At 39.7% G+C, this 20140-nt stretch overlaps 1 protein-coding gene across 1 annotated transcript; it reads right to left on the reverse strand.

The window, feature by feature from the left end:
- Positions 1 to 136: 136 nt before the first annotated feature.
- Positions 137 to 19843, reverse strand: LOC132107014 (potassium channel subfamily K member 10-like). Its single transcript, XM_059513143.1, has 7 exons — positions 19371 to 19843; positions 16895 to 17277; positions 6216 to 6333; positions 4701 to 4861; positions 2688 to 2880; positions 1354 to 1496; positions 137 to 998 (listed from the first exon to the last, which is right to left on the reverse strand). Exons 1-7 carry the CDS (start codon positions 19423 to 19425, stop codon positions 342 to 344), a joined length of 1710 nt encoding a protein of 569 aa, XP_059369126.1. The 5' UTR covers positions 19426 to 19843; the 3' UTR covers positions 137 to 341.
- Between the last annotated feature and the right edge of the window lie 297 nt (positions 19844 to 20140).

A 20140-nucleotide genomic window follows, 5' to 3' on the forward strand; every position in this document is an offset into this window, starting at 1 on the left:
TGGAGGATCTTGACAGACATTGTTTTTAAGCAGTTATGCTTCTTGACAAATGACCTTGAAGTACAGTCTGGCAGACATAACATTGTAAGTGAAGCAGTGAAACAAACAGCCAATGTAGCTGGCTACGAATTTCTTTCCAACTTATACAAGCATTTTTTAGTGATCTGAAGAAAAGAACTAGCTGTCTTCCAGTGCTACTGTCACCATATTTCTGTTATCAAGTTATCAGGACACAGTGAACAGTTAAATGAACAGCAGAAATTGAGATTCTCACATCCCAGCTCAGGGTAAGGGCTAAACAAGGCACTTTAGGCATATGTTATTTTCTTACACGGTTCCTTCTAGGGCTCCATCTGCAAATGGAACTCTTTTTCTTCAAGTTTTGTCTCGTTTTCTTCCTCTTTGGTCTGTGGCGGTAGAGGCATGAATCCGTTTTGTCTATTAGGGCTCTCCACAAAGAGAGGTAAGTCGGTCAGACTGGTGTTGACCTCTTTCTCAAGCTCCTCGTCCTCGGCCTCTTTCTTCTCCTCATCCATTATAGGAGTATTACAGGAGAAGGATTCTAAGGCTTTCCGACCGTCGTCTGGGATGTTTTTCCTCAACTCTTTGTTCCTGTTCCGTTTGGCTAGTTTTGTGACTGAACCAAGGCGATTGAAAATGTTATCTTCAGAGTACGCCTGGCTTGGGTCGCTCCGCCGATGCTCATTCTGCTCAACTCGTAGACGCAGGTTGTTGAGCTTTGTGTCGATGCTCTCCTGGGAGGATGTTTTGTAATTGGTGGTGTCCAGGCTGTTGAAAGCAGCTCGACGTTCAGGGGACAGCATGTCTAAGGAATGGGCCCGCTGGTCGAAACCTAGCTGCCTGCGCTCCATGCTTCGAATGGTGGCGGCCCTTTGCAGTTTGTCATGAACTTCCACGCTGAGTCGGCGCCTGGTCTCACGGAGCTCTGCGCGGACATTGGCCTTCCATTCGGCGGCATGAGCCTTAATTTCACCCACCTTCAACAAGATGACAATGGTGAATAAACCTGTAAGCTTAAAAATGCCCTTCCAGGCTGAACTTTTTATGGGTCAGTGATGTTTACTAGTCTCTATGATAAAGAAAAGGAAAAACGTGCCGAATTCTTAAAATGTGTTCTTTGCATTGATGTTGGTTTCATACGTTTTTGAAAAACTGTTGTATAACCATTAATTAAGTAAAATTACTATTTGCTTTAACACATGTGAATGTACACATCTTAATGATTATTTTCAAAAAAAAGGAAAAAAAAATATTTATTAAGGTAAAAATATTTGGAAGTATAAACATTTAGATGGAATAACCCAGGTAATGCAATGCAAACAAAAGTCTCACCTCCATTTTCGTCTTTTTAGAAAGCACCCTCAGCCAGTCTCCAATCATGCTCAGAACTGCAGCAAAGTAAGCCAGTCCAACCAGGATCCAGAACCACACCAGTGGCCTGTACCATTTACGGTACTCTATTCTTCTGTTGCCTCCTGGAAGAGATGTATAAATGACACTTTCATTTCAGAGGTGGGAGCATTTGATTGTCTTTTAAATCTACAACCACACGCTTTTTGAGGCATTCATCAAAACCTCCTGCCAAAGACATGTAAGCTATTTCCTGAGAACAGCAATCAGACTAGCTCAGTTTTTCTTGAAAATTCATGGTGTCTGCAAGTATTTCAAAACAAATACAATAAATAGCTTTTATATGGACTTTATTTTTATCAAGTACTAAATTGAAACAACGTCTATAAAGGAATCCATTCAGCTGCGTAGGTAAAGTTCTTTGCCTCTGAGATTTGCCTACCAAAGCAAATCAAAAGCCACTGAACCTGTTCCCTGAAAGGGATCCACAAGAGACTAAATGTAAAATGATCAAATCATATATGGTTGTTTGTTGTTGGGTATTTTTTTGTATTTTTTTTTATTATTATTTTTATTTTTACTTCTGGCTCATTTGTGTGACAGAGGTGACCTTCCTCATTTGCTAATTCCCCAAATGGCCTGTATAGATTTGGTTTCACACTTGTCTCAGACCTAAACTTTTAATCTTAAAATATTAAACACCTTCAAAAATGTTTGATGGATGGATAGATGGATCGAAGGAAGGAAGGAAGGAAGGAAGGAAGGAAGGAAGGAAAAAAGAAAGGAAAAAAGAAAGGAAGGATGGATAGATGGATGGATGGATGGAAGAAAGGAAGGAATGATATATGGAAGGAAGGACGAAAGGATGGACAAAAGGATGGATGGATGGATGGATGGATGGACGGAAGGAAGGATGGATGGAAGAAAGGAAGGAAGGATAGATGGAAGAAAGGAAGGATATGGAGTTTGGAGGCAAGGAAGGAAGGAAGAAAAATCTAAAATAAATGTTTATTTCATGAAAATGATTTCCACTTTAAAAGCTATGAATGTCCAGTTTTGTTTAAATTTAGTTTGCTTAGTTACTAAAGAGACAATACCATTATTGAACGCATGGGATGAATATGAAATGTTAAAAGTGAACAAAATATTGAAACAGGCATTAGTATAACAGGAATCTTACATTTTATTCATACATTTATTTATACATTCAATTTAATTTAATTTAATTTTAATATATAAATACATATAATAATCACAGAAGTGCTTTCCTGCATTAATTCTAAATTCAAAAATCTAAAACTAAATTCTGTCTGTACCTGCAACATAATCTCCGATCCCAACAGTTGTCAGTGTGATCACCACGAAATAAATCGCCTCCAGCCCGGTCCATCCTTCAATGTGCTTGAAGATGATGGCTGGAATGGTGACGAAGAGAATGCAGCCAGCCAAGATGAAGAGCAATGTAGAGGCCACTCGAATCTTGGTCTGGCTTATTTGATTGTGTTTGCGCTGGTGGGGGTGAAATAGATAAAAACCAATATCAACATGAAAGATCGTACAAGATCCATTCTTAGTCACGCAAACAGCATGACTTCATTGCCACCAGCGGCTACATGTGGCATGAGAAGACATTTCGTGACTTTGTGAAGGTGGCATGTGTTCATTAGGTCTCTGATGGGCCTAATGATGATCTGAATGAGATTGATTAGCCCTAATGAGGTGTGATCTCAACCCGTACTGCAGATGCCACTGCCACAGCATGCTGGAGCCTCAGTTCTGTGTTTATTTACTAGGCATTTACCTCTGCTGTGCAGGATCTGACTAACCTACCACAAACAAGAGCTGCGATCTTCATGACTAATGCCACCCAGGACGTCAGGAAAAGAAGTGACCTTGCATAGTCTAATATGATAAAAATAACACTTGAAATTCTAATTGCCATGGTAAACATTTTTAGTGGAACATTTAGCATTAAAATACATTGTTGGTTTGGTTTGTTTGGAATCAATCATAGTAGTGTTTTTCATGTGCATACATTACCGTTCAAATGTTTTCGGTAGGTAAGATTTTTTAGGAATATTTTAATGCTAACAAGACTGCATTTATTTGATCAAAAATACAGTAATATTTTGAGATATTATTCCTGTTATTCCAATTTTTTGCTGACATTACAGCAGTCTTCAGTGTCACATGATCTTTCAGAAATCTGATTTTTGTTTTTTTAGAGTTATTTAATTTAATGCATCCTTACTGAATAACTTAAAAAATAATAATAATAATCTAGCCCCAAGCAAGACTTGTGGTACTGTATGCAGTGTCACCCAAACATCACCCCATGCTCATTAGAAATATGTGTTTGTGGCGACATTTCTGCAAAAGTTTCTGCTAATGTTTATGCTGCGTTTCTACTTCAAATGTCTGGGGAGTATTGTTAAAAGGCTAACGCTCTGTCGTGTTTTCACCCAACACAAAATCCAACCATAAACCTACCAGATTGTGTTAACGAAAGCAAAAGTGATATAAAAGCACATTTGATGATGCAACCATGCTATTTTAACTAACTTAAACACTGATTTTAGCTCTTCACTTCACAAGTGCATCGCTGATATCGCGTATGCTGCCGAGCAAACCTATTGCATTAGAAAACATGTACGTTTGAAGCTGTATACGTAACGCTAACATTCAAAAGTGTTAGTTTTCAAATCTTGCAGCATGTTAAAAAGTAATAATATTCTGCAAGAACCTGTGTGAAAATTGGACTCTGGACCGGTAAATCATACTTTGTGTAAAAAGGAATAAAAGTTGTCTGAGTTTTACTGCCTCTAGTGTTCATTTCAACTAGAATCTGCAGTGATTCCTCCGTGTAGGTAAATGTTTTTGAGTTTTGTAGAAATTTACATGAAGGAACATGCTACCAATGAGCCTGGATGAAACATATTTGTACTCTTAGGGTACATTTATTGACAACAATGTACTAAAAATGAAAAACTTTTTCCTAGTTGGTGATTTCTATTTTATTTTATTTTTTTAAAACACCACACACATGTGCATCCTACGCATATGCATAGTATCACCATTTTTACATATTCGCATTTTGTTTACACAAAGTATGTAATGGGATTGTTTTTTAATATTTGTGTTTTCAAGCCCCTCAAACAGTTGTTGTCATGTAAATGATTGGCTAGAATACTTAATACATGTTTCGTTTTAAGTTGAAAACAGCCTTTACAAGCGTACTTTACAAGCCTATTAAACAGATCGTACTGTACATCTATCCATCACAGCTTTGTTTTCAATAACCCTAGTTTTGTGCTCCACGGTCCACTTACCCTGAACATTTTCTCCACTTTAGCAATGCTCTTCACAAAAATAGTCCCTAGTTGATCACCAACACCAGCGAGAAGAAAGCCAAAGAGTGGGATGCCAAAAATTGCATAAAGGATGCAGAAAATCTTTCCTCCCTCTGTGCTTGGAGAGATGTTGCCATAGCCTTATAAGAGAGCAATGGTATAAATTAAGATGCAACTGAAAGGCAAATTTACCACTATACTGTATATTCAAAGTGACATATGAAAGAATGCCATATGATATAATGGTAAGGGAATGTTATTGGATAATTACATGGATATTTAGTTCAACGTCAATTCAAACTACACAAAATCAAATGAAAGAATCATAAATGTGTTCAAATTTTGTTATGTAAAAATTCAGGCTCCAATCAGTCTGTTAATTCCAATGCAGCCCAGTCAGAAATACTCTGTAGGTTTAAAGGGAATCTTAGGATATTACCTACTATGGTCCCCACAGATCCAAATTGTGTCTACTGAGAGCATGTTCGAAGGTTTGCCAACTGAAGTGTAAAAACTAATCTTGTTCAAACCTTTGTCCATTGCCTGCTGTATGGTTGAGCCAATGAGAAATGACATTGAGAGTGTCAGCATTTAGATACTTTGATACAACAGCTTCTTTAAGTAATTAATCACAGGCCCTCGCAGGTAACACAGCGGGTAGCTTATGGAATTCAAATGAATTACATCAAACTTCCAGTGGAATGTGCCATATAACTGCAAGTAGTGAATTAATGCCTTGTATTTTCACCACAGAGTGAAAAATAAATAAAAAGGCTTTTTACCTCACAATTTGGAAGCTTTTTTTCTTGCAGTTTTAAAGTTATATCTCACAATTCTTATTTTCTATCCTACAATTCTGAGCAACAAAAAAATAAATAAATAATAATAATAATAATATATATATATATATATATATATATATATATATATATATATATATACCAGAATTTCAAGGTATAGAACTTTCAATTTAAGTATTTTTGTGTGTTTTAATGTTTGTGTGTTTTAACGTGCAAGAAGTCAAAATTGTGAAATAGAAATGTGCAATTCTGAGAAAAAAAGTCAGAATTGTGTTTTGTGTTTCTGCCAGGGAACTACAGATAATAATAATAATTGCAATTTCAAGTTAATATCCTGCAATTGTTAGTTCACATTTCAACTTTTCTTTTCCATTTATGGCTTTGATTATTTTATTTATTTCCTTACTGAGACTATAAAATGTGTCTAAAAATCAATGAATTGCAACATAAGCATCAGTAGTTTCATTTGGATTGACAGTTGAAGCAAGCACATTTTCACACATTGAATATAAATGGTGCTGAAGGAGAAAATGATTGATTGATAGTGTTAGGGGTCAGGCATATTGACTGCAACTAAGACTATAAATGTATGACACAAGCAAATCCCTTGTATTTGGCTTGAGCTATACATATTAATGTGGGGTGGAGAGGTCTAGAAATGTATTTATAATATCCAGATATGTATCGGTGCTACCTATTGTGGTTATCACAGTTCCAGCGAAGAAAAAGGAGCTCCCCAAGTCCCAGTGACTGGAGTTGTATGATGTGTCTCCAATAGGACTGACACCAGCATTCACTGCATCTACAGAGTGCTGGGAAAAGATAAGACTGGAGTTAAGTTCATTCTATGAGAAGCACGTATTCCATTTGATTAATAGTCAATTCCAGTGACAGATCATTTAATGTGGGAATGAAAATCTAAACTGATATCAGGCCAAAATAAACAAATAATTTCAACATCGAATTGGACTGAAAATCTAAAAGCCATACTGACAGTGAATGCAATTTGAAATGAAGTATTACTTGAAAAGGTGTACTGTAATTTCAAAGCCACCGTGTATCACATAAATAATAAATCCATATATGTATATGTATAAACATATATTAGTGCTGCAAAACGATTAATCACCTCCGAAATATAAAAAGAAAATTTGTTTACATAATATGTGTGTATTGTATATTTCTATATATAAAGACACTAATACAGCATATATTTTGAAAATATTTATGTGCATGTATATATTTATTTTCATATAAACTATATAATCTATAAATATATTTATTATATAAGCGTAACATATATTTCTTGAATATATAGATACATGTGTGTGTCAGACTCTGTTCCTGTCTTGTGTTGTGTTGTGTTTCCCATGTGCTCCATGTTTATTATTATGTATTATTATTATGCCCTTATTTGGTCCTTGCTGTTTCCTGGTCCCATTATGTTCCCTGATTAGTTCTCTATTAGTTCCAGCTGTGTTTGATTTATTATCTAGTTTAGCCCTGTGTTTCCTTGTCTCCAGTGTTTGGTGTTAAACGTCTGCATGTCTCTTAGTGTTTGTATCCCTGCGGTTTTGTCATGTGCACCTTGAGAAACTGTGACAGAACACCAAACTGAAACAATTTAGTAAGTGGTGCCCCTTCTGCACGTTTTGTTTCCTCATTTTTTTTAAGTATTTTTGTTTTCCCTTGTTTTCTTCCTGCAGCATGGAAATAGCTGCTAGCTTCTCCGCCCTAGCCTGCAGAGATCTCCCCTTTGTGGAGTATGTGTGGGAGTTCTGTGGGTTCACTGCGAAAACAGCAGCACTGGACAATGCTATGCTAAACTCTCTTTTTTGGATCGGAGCCAATTGCTTTCGCCCATTTTACCTGACTGAGCTGGAGAGAAGAGATCCTCTGGTGTCTGGAGAGCATCCATTCCCGATCCAGAACCAGCCCGCAGTCAAGCCCACTGACCACACAATGTAACCAAAAGAGGAGGATGAGGCAAAAAGGAATGCTCACGGCCCTTATCCTTTCCTGAAAGCGCTCCCCCAGAACTCGCTTAAGTGTCGGCTCCCACCCCAGAGCTCACTACAGTGTTGGCTCCAGCTCCAGAGCTCGCGCCGTTGTCGGCTCCAGCCCCTGAGCTCAGTCCAGTGTTGGCTCCAGTCCCAGAGCTCACTCCGGTGTCGGCTCCAGCCCAAGAGTTTGTTCCAATATCAGCTCTATCCCCTGGCCAGTGAGATGGTTCAAGTAACAGACCAGCGTCAAGATAGGGCTGCAGTAGAGGCTGGGGCATGGGCTGGGGCGGCGGCCTCAGAGGCTGCTCCACAATGGTCTCCTGAACTGCCTGCTCCACCTTGGCTGCCGTGTCTGTTCTGAGGGTATCCAGAGCACCCACTTCACCTTCCCGTTTGATGCTGTGAGGCACGAGGACATACCTTCTGGGAGGGGGGGAGTAATGTCAGACTCTGTTCCTGTCTTGTAATGTGTTTTCCTCACACATGTGTTCCGTGTTTAGTATAATGTTCTTATTAGGTCATTTCTGTTTTCTGTACCCATTATGTTCCCTGATTAGTTTTCCATTAGTTTCAGCTATGTTTGATTAATTATCTAGTTTACTCTTTGTACTTAAGTCCTGTGTTTCCTTGTCTCCAGTGTCCCGTCTTCATGTCTGTCAGTGTTTGTATTCCTGCAGTTTTGGTTTTATTAAAGTCTATGTTGAGCATCTACTTCATCTCCACATCTCCTTTTCTCACTCTTTGAGAAACTGTGACAGTGTGTGTATTTATAAATACAAAATAAATATACACAGTACAGTCACACGTTTATTATTTTCTATTATGTAAACAAGAACTTTTATTTTTGATGTGATTAATCGATCAATTAATCGTTTGACAACACTTAATAAAAATAAATATGTAAAAATAATAATATAACAATCCAGGCTTACTGGAAAAACTTTTCTCCAAAAAGATATTGCTTTTCTTCTTACACATTCTGCAATGATGTCCAAGTGAAATGTCCAATGAGTGACGCAAAAGTTGTTCAATCTTACATCAAAAAAATGTTCATGATCAAGTTATGATGTTGTATGCAAGGTGTGATTTGTGAACATTTTCCTGTTCCCTATCACTTATCCCATAAACAGTATATCGAATATATCACAGATTACAGCAATAAATACAGATAATTTTTGACAGCTGTTATAAAACAATTTTTACAATAAATATTCTGAAATTACATAGCTTCGCTATTTGACTACAGTTTATAATAATAGTTGGTTATAGTGATACTAATAGTTCTCATTTCTGACAGGAATGCCGTCGGGAGTGCCAGCGTTTCCCAAGTTCGATCCCGAGCTGACAGCCGTGCTTTCCCGAGCAGCTGAGAGCATCGGGCTTGACTGGAATCCTCCACCCTGCCCCGAGTGTTCGAGGCTGGATGATTGGTTCCTGGGGGCTGCTCGTGCTGATTGCCAGCACCCCCGCTAGTTCCTTTCTTTCCGGAAGTGCACCAGGAAGTGACCAGTTCATGGAGGGCACCTTTAACTGCCCGAGACCATTCTGGTGCTTCCTCCGCCTTCACTGCCCTCGATGGCGGAGCGGCCAGGGCTATGCTGGGATTCCCCCAGTGGAGTGTTCTGTAGTGATGCAACTGTGTCCTCAGAGCACCTCCGCATGGCTTGGTGGTCCCAAGCTTCCGTCCAAGGCCTGTAAGTTCTCATCCACGCTGTGGCCAAGGCTTACAGAGCTGCGGGTCAGGTGATGTCCACTTTGGTGGTCCAGGAGCGCCACCTATGGCTGACCCTGGCAGACATGAGGGAGTCTGATCCCCAGTCTCCCAGGATGGCCTCTTCAGTGACGCAGTAGAAAATTTTGCCCAGCAGTTCTCTGCCGCCCAGAAGCAGTCTGAGGCCACCCTGCCCTGGCGGCCAGCTGCTGCCCTCTGCCGCAAACGCAGCCTCCTCAGCCTTCTCGTCGCCTAAACCTGCCAAGCGTCAGGCCAAGCAGCGTTCCTGAGACAGGTGACCCGAAGTTGGGGATGTCAGCTCATCAGGAGATGGTAGCAGAACCACTCCTTCCCCCGGAGGAGGGCCGGGGGAGAACCCCTTGTTCACGAAGAGCTGTTTCCTCTACCTTCGGGTCCCAAGAGGCCACGTTGGCAACGTGCTTCCTCGCCGCTCTCATTCTCCTCTCCCTTTGCCAGTTTCCATGCAAAGCTGGCTAGAGAACGCATTGCCTTCTCATGCCCTCTTTGCTACTTGGAGTCAGACGAATGCCGGCACTCCGCTCCGCCCCCGCTAAGGGACACTACGCCTCCCATGCCGGGGCTGTCTGCTCCACCTTGCTGCCCCACTGTGGGTACGAGCTAGAGCTTCCCAGGCCATCCTGCTGGCTCATCCGAACAATCAGGCTCGGCTATGCGATTCAGTTCGCCCAGCGTTCCCCCTGGTTTCGTGGTGTTTGCGTGACGATTGTGGGCAAAGATGCTCCTGTCATGCACGCGGAGGTCGCGACCCTGCTGGCAAAGGGCGCGATAGAGCCGGTCCCTCTAGCCAACATGAAGTCCAGCTTTTACAGCCCTTATTTCATAGTACCCAAGAAAACAGGTGGGTTACAGGCCAATCCTGGACTTGCGTGCCTTGAACTGAGCTCTTCACAGATGCTAACGCCAAGCGCATTTTCGAATGCATTCGTCCGATGGATTGGTTTGCAGCAATCGACCTGAAGGATGCATACTTTCATGTCTCCATCCTTCCTCGACACAGGTTCTCCCATTCGGGTTGGCCCTGTCTCCCCGCGACTTTCGTAAAGAACGAGGTGTCCGTATCCTCAACTACCTCGACGACTGGCTGATTCTAGCTCACTCTCGAGCGCGATTGTGCGAGCACAGGGATCTGGTGCTCGGACACCTCACCCGGCTGGGCCTTTAGGTCAACTGGGAAAAGAGCAAACTCTCCCCTCTGCAGAGAATCTTTTTTTTTGGCATAGAAATAGACTCGGTTGCCATGTTAGCACGGCTTAAGAATGAGCGCACGCAGTCACTGCTGAATTGCCTGAAACAATTAGAGGGCAAGAGAGCAGTGCCACTAAAACTGTATCAGAGGCTCCTGGGGCATATGGCATCCACAGCAGCAGTCATACCGCTCGGGTTACTCCATATGAGACCACTTCAGCACTGGCTTATGACCGAGTCCCAAGATGGGCATGGCAACTGGGCACGCTCTGAGTGACCTTGACTCCGGCCTGCCTCCGAGCCTTCACCCCGTGGTTGGACCCCTCGTTTCTACGGGCTGGCTCTCACTCGTGCTGGCCTCATGCCAGGGTGCTACCACTCACACGGGTCACTGGAAGACAGCCATGTGGCGTTTTGTAAGGGACCCCATTCATCAGTCTCTTTCTGACGTAACGTAGAACGTGACCGACTCGTTTTGTAACCACTCGAAGGTGATTGGGCTCTCGGGCGAGATTCCATTCGTCAGTCTCTTTCTGATAACGTAACGTCTCCGTTCCCTCCTTCAGGGACGAGGGTTACATATGTAACCGAGACGTTCTTAATCATGATCTATGGTAAAAGTGTTGTTAGGTGATAACAATGTTTTTCAAAGACTGGTTTGTGTGTGTGTGTGTGTGTGTGCGTGTGTGTGTGTGTGTGTGTGTGTGTGTGTGTGTGTGTGTGTGTGTGTGTGTTTTGTGTAGTTTACTGCAGTGCTCATTTCAGCTGGAAATTGTATGTGTATGCACCTTTTCAGAGTTTTTCAAAAATGTACACAAAGGCTTTTCCAATAAGCCTATGTATCAAGCAGTACATAACTATATATAGCTATATATTGCCTCACACATTCTAGTCATTCCAAATAGAACAAACAATAAATAGATCCTCTTTTGTTAGGCAAACTGTAGTTTTTGAGCTACAGTTTGTCGTGTTCAAGGCACCCTACCAAGGTGGTGATACAAATAAGCTGTCTAGCTTTAATGAGCCTTTGATGATCAGATATATCATTAATAGAGAGGGACAGAGAGGGCGGATCAGAAACAGGTCACTCAGCCCAACAGGACGCCTCGAGAGCAGATGGAAGTACTATACTGAGATCGACAGGAAGCGGCTCAGGTGTGAGAAAAGAGTGTGTGGGCAGCTGAAGGGCAGGTACACTGCAGAGTCTTGTCAGTCTAGACTGGATGCGTAATACGAAGTTTTAAAGCCAAGTGTAGCAAAGAAAGCAGAACCTCATGCAATAGAAAAGAATGCAAGTTTATTAAATTTGCAAGAAAACAACTACTATCAAGAACAAAATAAATTATAGAATTTATGCAAAGCAGATATCTTATGAATACCAGATATCTTGTTACAATCTTTGAAGTTTTGAGCATAATGAAACTGAAATAGCCATATTTACATGCTCTGTATCTGACCAATCAATCGGCTTCAGATTCTTTCTAAAAGCAATAATGGAAACAGCTGTCCCTTGGGTGGATGCTCTTTGAAGAGCTCAATTCTCTCATACAATGTGATGTTCTCCACTGTTTAGCGCAAATGGTTTTACCTCAACACAGACTGCTAGAAAGCACAAATTTGCATTCCATATGTTTGCAGCTCATCTTCTTTCTTTTCTGAACTGATCTAAACTGCATTTTACTCCATCTGCTTGCCTGGATGACTTGTATATGCATCTGTGTCCCCTACTGGGAGACATTATACCTCTTTTAAGGTGGTGAGAAGATGATTCCGAAGAAATATAAATGTGTCTTCACAGCAGACAGCAGGTGCTCAGATGACAGCATCTGAAAGCTTTCAATCCCATCATGAGAAATGTCACTATGACAGAGGTAAGCCATATAGAAGCTGTAAATACTGAGTTTCATGAGGGATGCATTTTTCCTAGCTATAAGATCCTGCCTCAAACAAAGAGAGATTGATAAGGAAACCCAATCTCCACTAATCACCACTGCACTTTGTTATGATTCTAAATTAAATTCATACTGAAAGCATGGTTTTTAAAAACCACATACTGTAGCTGCTCAACTGATTTATGCTAACTTTTCATATACAATAGCAACATTTTCTATTTTTTATTTTTATTTATTTATTTATTGGGTGGGTGGGTGGGTGAAATATGACTTGGACTTCTCATCTTGACATTCACAAATGGTATAATATAACCAAAACATACTACAAGATATAATATTGTTAAAGCTTGGCAAACCCTTAAAAGACATTTAAGCTTACTTGACTCTCCAATTCTCACTACTGTAATGCAAAATATAAATTATCATTATGAAGTAATAATATATTATGGTAGCGTTTGTTATGTAGCTTTTAATTACAAAGTAAATTATTTATTTAAATAATTCCAGAACCCTATAGTTATAATTTAATGTTTATCTCAAGTATATTTACTTAGCCAGTGTTAGAGGCATGTTAAGTAGGATAAATAATAGCATATGGGAAATGTAATGAAATATTTTTTTTTCCATTTTCTGGCAGGTAGAGTGATGTACGGTAACTGGAGGTGAAGAATCTGAGCAAATATCAAAGCAATTGCTAGAGCTGTAGACAGTAATGCTTGAACATTTCCTGGCAATTTTAGCTGAAAAAAAACACCTTTTGATAGTCAATGTGCAAGCATTAGCGCGCAAGCTCTGTCTGGTCTGCAGCTCAAAGAAATGCTTTGGCATTTCTTCAAATTCTTCACCTCCAGTTACATCACTGCCAGACTGCAGTACATATGCACAACTCACAGCCTGAGCAGAGCGAAAGCAACAGCTTACATGCAGCTAATCCAGACGCCACTAGCCTGAATCATCGACGCTTTGCAGTATTTCTAATCAGCAAAACCAAAAGTTACGTTTCCCGCTGCAGATCCGTTTTCCATTTTCTTTGTTCCACAATTCCCAGCTCAAACAACATTCAACAGCAAAAGCTGACAGGAAGCAGCTGTCATATCTGCCTCTCTCAAGCTCTACTGGAGTTGGTGAGGCTGAGCTATTTTGAAATGGTGCTTTGTTACAAAGCTCTCAAATGCAGCTGGTTCTAGATTAAATTAGGGTTTCAGGTTATTGATTCAATTATGGTTTTAACCTCCCAGCCTCAGCATTGCGATGGGCGAGCTTCACGTTTTCCCCTGCCCATACTCCTGATGGAGCCACATTAGCGCAAAAGGAATCAAGATTCTCCAGCAGATGCTTTTAAGACTTGATTGTTCTTTATCTGCGGGGCTGGATGATTATCACTGCTCATCTATTAAGGAAGCTTATGGTTCTTTAACTTGTCTCTCAAGGACATCTTGAGCAACCGAAAATCACAGTAACAAACACTAGATAACACTAGAACTGCTCAACAATATTGACTGCTCAACACAATCAGGTTAAAGGGGTCATATGATGCGATTTAAATTTTTCCTTTCTCTATGGAGTGTTACAAGCTTTTGGTGCATAAAGAAGATCTGTAAAGCTGCAAAGACTACAGTCTCAAATCCAAAAAGATATTCTTTATCAAAGTTAAGACTCGCCCCAGCATGTCTATGTCACTTTGTGGAAACATTTGCGTAATGCCTCCCAAATGTTTGTGCAAAGAAGGTGTGGTTTCAGTAACCGCAGTTAGTGTTGAAGCAGCCATGTAAGGGAGATGCTGTGTGTATCTAGGAGAAAAAGCAAAAGCACTTTATTCGGCCTTCCTAAACTAGATGCATTTAGGAATCTTTAAGATTACTTACAACAGAACAGCAATGCATTTTATGGATGACCATTTTGTGAACCTAGGAGAGGAGGTTATTCTGACTTTGCTATGATAATCTGGTTTTGTTATTAGTTTAAGTATTTGCTATTGACTGTTCAAATGCAGAGTTTTGTGCGACGTGTGTGTGCATGCACGTGTTTGTGTGTGTGTGTGAGAGAGAGAGAGAGAGAGAGAGAGACGGTCACATCACAGTGGAGTCAGCTGTCTTAACCGTGGCTTGTGTACTGCAAACCCATACGAGCTTCATCACTGTGTCTGTCAAGCGACTCTGTTCCCCTTTCAGGCTTGAACTGATGGTAAAACTAAGGATGTGATTAACTGTCTTTACATTTATTTTTAAATATAAAGCTCGCGATTATGGAAAGGAGCGTTACATTTCCGACGGTGATTGGCCAATCACAATGCACTGGGTCAGTTGGCCAATCAGAGCAAACTGTGCTTGTCAGAAGGAGGGACTTTGTAGAAAACAATTTGAGAGACCTCAAATAGAGTAGAGGACCTAAAATAATGTACAGTATTTGAAAAAGAATGTTTTTTTAACATTAAAGCATGTCAAATTATTCTGTTACACCAAATACACAAAATAATGATCTTTAAAAAAGCATCATATGACCCCTTTAAGAATGTGTACTTCAACAAACGGTGTTCCACTGTTGGTGTTGTGACCCGTTGAGTGAATAATGAAACTGGCAGAATAGTCAGACATTGACAGAGCATTGCAGATGCTTGAACCATATGAACGATTTTCTGGAAGATGAGAATCTGTCAGTGTCTAATTTGATCTGCATTGTATAAAAAAAAAAAATCTCTGGACTTGTTAATGGATTCCAAAAAATCAGATAATGTGATTGTGACTTTATTTTATTAAGTTTTTTTTTTTTTTTTTTTTTTTTTTTGGTAACTCTAATGCTAACTTGCTAAGATGAGCAATAAAAGTCAATATTGCAACATAATCTTGCCTCTATCCTATACATACAATTCACAACAGCTTCCAGCTGACATAAATATTTGTGGCAGTTTTTTATTCCTTTCACAGAAATTGTGATTATAAAAAACCCTTTTCTTTAAACTACCGTATTTTTCGGACTATAAGTCACATCAATCCAAAAATACGTTATGACGAGGAAAAAAACATATATAAGTCAGGACCAGCCAAACTAAGAAAATATGGTAATTCATTTTTACATTTGCATTACATAATCAGCTCCATATGGCTTTTCTGACGTAGTAAACTTGCTCGATAGCCCTCCTGATACAGCATTGCACTTGCGCTAATGAGATAAAAGAGCTTAAAGACTAGTAGAAGCAAATTGTTGCTTCAGCAAATGCTTTTTTATATCATGTTTGCTTTTGCAGGATTTAGTGTAGGTGACAGGTTTTTCTCAAATGCAATAGCATGTAAACCTTTTAATGCATTAACTGCCATGATACATACAACAACCAATGTCGCTAAAAGGACATTTTGCAGCACTAACAATACACTTAATCCTTGATTGAATTCTAAGCATATAATATATATTTTTTCTCACTTCATCTGTCATCTTTCTCAACATTATTGCATATTCCACAAAAGATACATGATATGCTTTAGAATTTGCCTGGAAGAACATATCCTTTAGAACAGCCTTTGGTTAGTGAGCATTTATATGATGCCTTACAATGCTGCCTAAGTAGGCAGCTCACTTGCTATTGGAACAGAACCAGAGTCAATTTCTGGAAGGTCTCTGCACTTGGGTGCCACTTTCCCTGTTTTATGAGGAGCTGTGAGCACTGGACCCTGAAACTCCCAGAACTTGTGAAAAAGAGGGTGACGCAGTGCAAGACAAATAAACTGCATCTGTCAAGTTTGAGCAGAACCTGACCGTTGTAAACCAGGCTATAAACAGATTACATGGACATTTCTTTACCTTTCTTAAAATAAAAACTGATTTAAACGTGGGTCTGCATGGAGTGTATGAGAAAATAAACATGAAATTTATACAAAGAAATTGTAAATTTACAGAAAAACATGACTTGTGCATAAATTGAAAGGTTTTGAATTTGAACGACTTTGTAATAAAAATTGATTTATGCTAATCAGCAAAACCTTGGATCGTTGATGCGAGAACTTAATCGTAAGTCTACAGTAAATTAACTCTGCAGGAATGAAAAGTCATTTTTGTCACAGCGTTAGACATCACATAACAGACCTGACAAAAATGTATTGGTCAGGTTTCAAAGATTGAAAGGTTGCAGAGTTTGCAGTGTTTCCTCCATAAATCTCTGCCATTTTATTGCTGAGAACATTTCTGAAAGTCGTATTAAAGTAGCCTCTGTAAATGGGAACTATTAAAGACCAGAATGGACTTTGCACATCACTTCAACATTGCAAAACAGATTGATTACTGCCATCATGGCCACTATCAATCAAATACTTCAACTCTACACCAAACGGCTTGTTGTCATAAGTCTGCTATGACAGTCTGCTTCGATATCTTTACTTTTATTTTCGTCACTTGCTCCATTTAGAAAAGTCCAACCGCTGTGCCCTGGTCTATTGCATGAGTGAAGCTCGCATGTCAGACAGATCGATTAAGCTATATTGTTACACAAGATCTGAGATCCCACAAGGGACACTAGCTGAGCTCTTCTACAGATGAGCAACAGTTTTACCTTGATGAGCTCTTCCAGCTCATCTCGGGTCACGCAGCTATGTTTCTCCAGGAAGGCTGCTTTCTTCAAAGTGATTGTGTCTTTTTGGTTGCTCTCAAAGGGTTGCTCCAGGGCTCTGAACACCAGACCGCCGGCGACCAGGTACGCTACCACCACCACAAACACGGCAAGGACAGTCTTCCACTTCATGACTGTGAGGAGGGCTGAGCCGTCTGCCACCGCTTCTATGCTGGTCACCATACTAGCGGGCCGGGAGACAGAAAGGCGAGGTAAAGAACAACCCATGGGGTTCTGCATGGTGGCCACACTGGCCTGCACCAAACTGGATTGCAACATCCCTGATTGGACCTTCTTCGGCGGCACCAGGTTGGTCTGCACTGGCACTGTTAAAAAAGAGACAATATGTTTATGCCATGTATGTGATCATTTATAACACCAGATTTGCTTCAGGATTTTATATCAAACATTAGGTCAAACTTGTACAAATCAAAACAAAAATGTTTGTAAAATCTTAAATTGTGTGAAAAAAATATTAATGTTAATGTAGTCTATGTCGTATTTTTTTACCTTGCGTAGTTTCGTTCATAGTTTTCAAGGACGAGAGCATGACACGCAACCTCTTCATAATGGAATCTTAATAGCTTGGCTTCTAGCAACTGACAGATGAATTTGCGACAATACCGTAAAGTTTGGACCCACAGCCCTGACGTCAAAAAGACGTGCATTTTCTCCTCTTTTAAGAGCTGATAAACCTATGAGACTTGCTACACTATATAATGATTTGCATTTTATTATTTGTGCGTTTTTTTTCTCTGCTGTCCACTATCCTATCAACACAGACCAGCGATACATTTCTGTATTGCAAACCACTGATATATGTTGTCATTTAGCTTATTCAAAGCAAAAATCTAAGTAATTTGCTTTTCGAGTTTAGTGTTTGCTCCTGTGTTCATTTTGCTTTCTTTCAAAACATGACGATTTCACATTAATGTAAACACTCCAGGTGGCAAAGGGTGGTGTTTCACATGTAATAGTCCCAAAGCTTCTGATCATTGCTGCATATCCACACATACACACACACATACACACATGTCTGCACACACACTTCTTTTGGCATTCTGAAAACCCATTACAGTAGGAAGCAGCAGTATAAGGGTGGAGCAACGATAAGCTACACTGTTTCAGACCGCCTGGCTTTGTTTGTAAACACATAAAAGTATAAGAACATTACTAACTAATATGGATATTCTACAAAAATCATTTTGTGGTGGTGGTACTGTAAATAAATTAAAAATCACCCTATAATCAATAAACCAAGGAACACATTAATCACATAAAGCACATATAAAGACTGAGCCTCAAATAATTTCCCCTCAACTTTCTTCAGGCAATCCCTTTGCCTTCAATATGATGTAGTATTGCACAACTGTTTATGTGGACACTATGGCTGCAGCATGACCGCAATAAATACTGTGACAATTCGACCTATTGTTTACAAGCCATCTTGACCCTACCTTCAGATTATATATATCAATTTTTTCATTTAAAATTCAGAGCAAATAATTAGATGAGCATTAAGTCTTATTCATTAGAATTTATATTAAAGTATAGTTCGACAATAGTGACTTAAAATGTAGTCGCATTATATAAAGGAGCTGTTGCGGTCAAAGATATGTTAAAATAAATAGCCTAGTAATAATAATAATACCCTGTTACCAAACTTTAAAAAATAAATTAATTAATTAAAAAATCGCAAAACTAAGTCGCAATTTTCTGGAAGGTCAAAAAAGTATGTTTATTATTTCGTAAGACATTATCTGCAACGCATTTAAATATATAAACCAGTATCGTGAATTTGTGTGGTTTTCCTGTACATAGTAAGATTAGGTAATGCGCGTCACCCACGCTTCATTATGCATCTCTCGTGTTTCTGTATAGTACTCGCAGAATTGTAGGCGCGTTATGATGCACCTCTGTTGGAAGATTTCTAGAAAATGTAGCCTTTAATTGCTCATATAGACGTCTTTATGACTTATTCCTCTCCCACCCTGCTAAACTATTGCAGCAAACATCGACCATGCAGGTCTCTCGGTCACGTCGTGATTGTGATTTGTGAGGAACACCACTTAAACATCAACGGATGTTGTGTTTGAAACGCGTGGTTGTGAATCTTAATGAAGGTGAACACTGAAAAACTGAGACACACAGAATGAGAACCTTTTATTAAAATTAGAGACGTTAAACCTTTGCACCACTAACTGATCACAGTCAACTACCTCACCCACTGATCGTGCGCATCTTGGTTAAAGTGCTTTTGATTGGATTAGTTGGGTTCTTAAATCACTCTATATGACAGCTGACTGCCAGGGCGCATGTATGCTTCATTATGCTCATAATAACTTATGTCAAAGATACAGCATGAGAAATAACGCATGTATGCCACTGGAAATGCATTTTGAAAACGAAATGTACCTACCTGGTGGAGGGTTCCAGTTCCCTGGTTTCCTTGGGTTTTCCGTTGGAAATTTCATTTTGGATTGCAGTTTAATTCATCATGAAATGGTCGAAAAGCGATAAAGTTATCAAGAGATATGGTGTGACTGTTGAATCATGCAGCGAATTTCTTTGAAGAGATTGTTTTTAAACGAGACAGGGAGGTAAACGGGCACAAGCATGAGATCATCTTCATCTTCAGTCGTGTGGAGCGATTGATGTGCTGCTAGACTGGCTTGGAATTTGCTTCTGTCTCTTCATGGTACTTAAGAGTTCCAAATCACTCCGCCTTTTGCCAATTGCACCATTTTCCAAGCGTCAGAGACCTTTTGTGTGTGTAGTAAACAGTGAAGGTGCAGCAGAAGTCCACGCGCTGTTGGGGGCATCGTCTGAGCGCTTCGCGAATGGACCATCCAGAACGTTTTCTAAACAGCCGCAGTATATGGCAAGCGGTTTTAACATTTATTTTTTTCTTAGTGCTTATTTTTAAGGCAGCGGTTATTTGCACTAAATGTAAATAGCGATACAGACTATTTACTGCATACTAAGTGCAAATAGCAATGCTATTTACATTAAGTGAAGGATTGTCTTCTATTTATACTACTTAATGCAAATAGTGGCAGTTATCTGCACCTAAGTATTGTAGTACATTACAAAACAGTATGCAGTAATAAAGTATTGGTTGTAAATTATAATTTTAATTCAAATTATTAAAGGGATGCCACCTTATTGGGACATTAAAACCATATACCT

Source organism: Carassius carassius, chromosome 27 (genome assembly GCF_963082965.1).
Source record: "Carassius carassius chromosome 27, fCarCar2.1, whole genome shotgun sequence".
Classification (NCBI taxonomy): domain Eukaryota; kingdom Metazoa; phylum Chordata; class Actinopteri; order Cypriniformes; family Cyprinidae; genus Carassius; species Carassius carassius.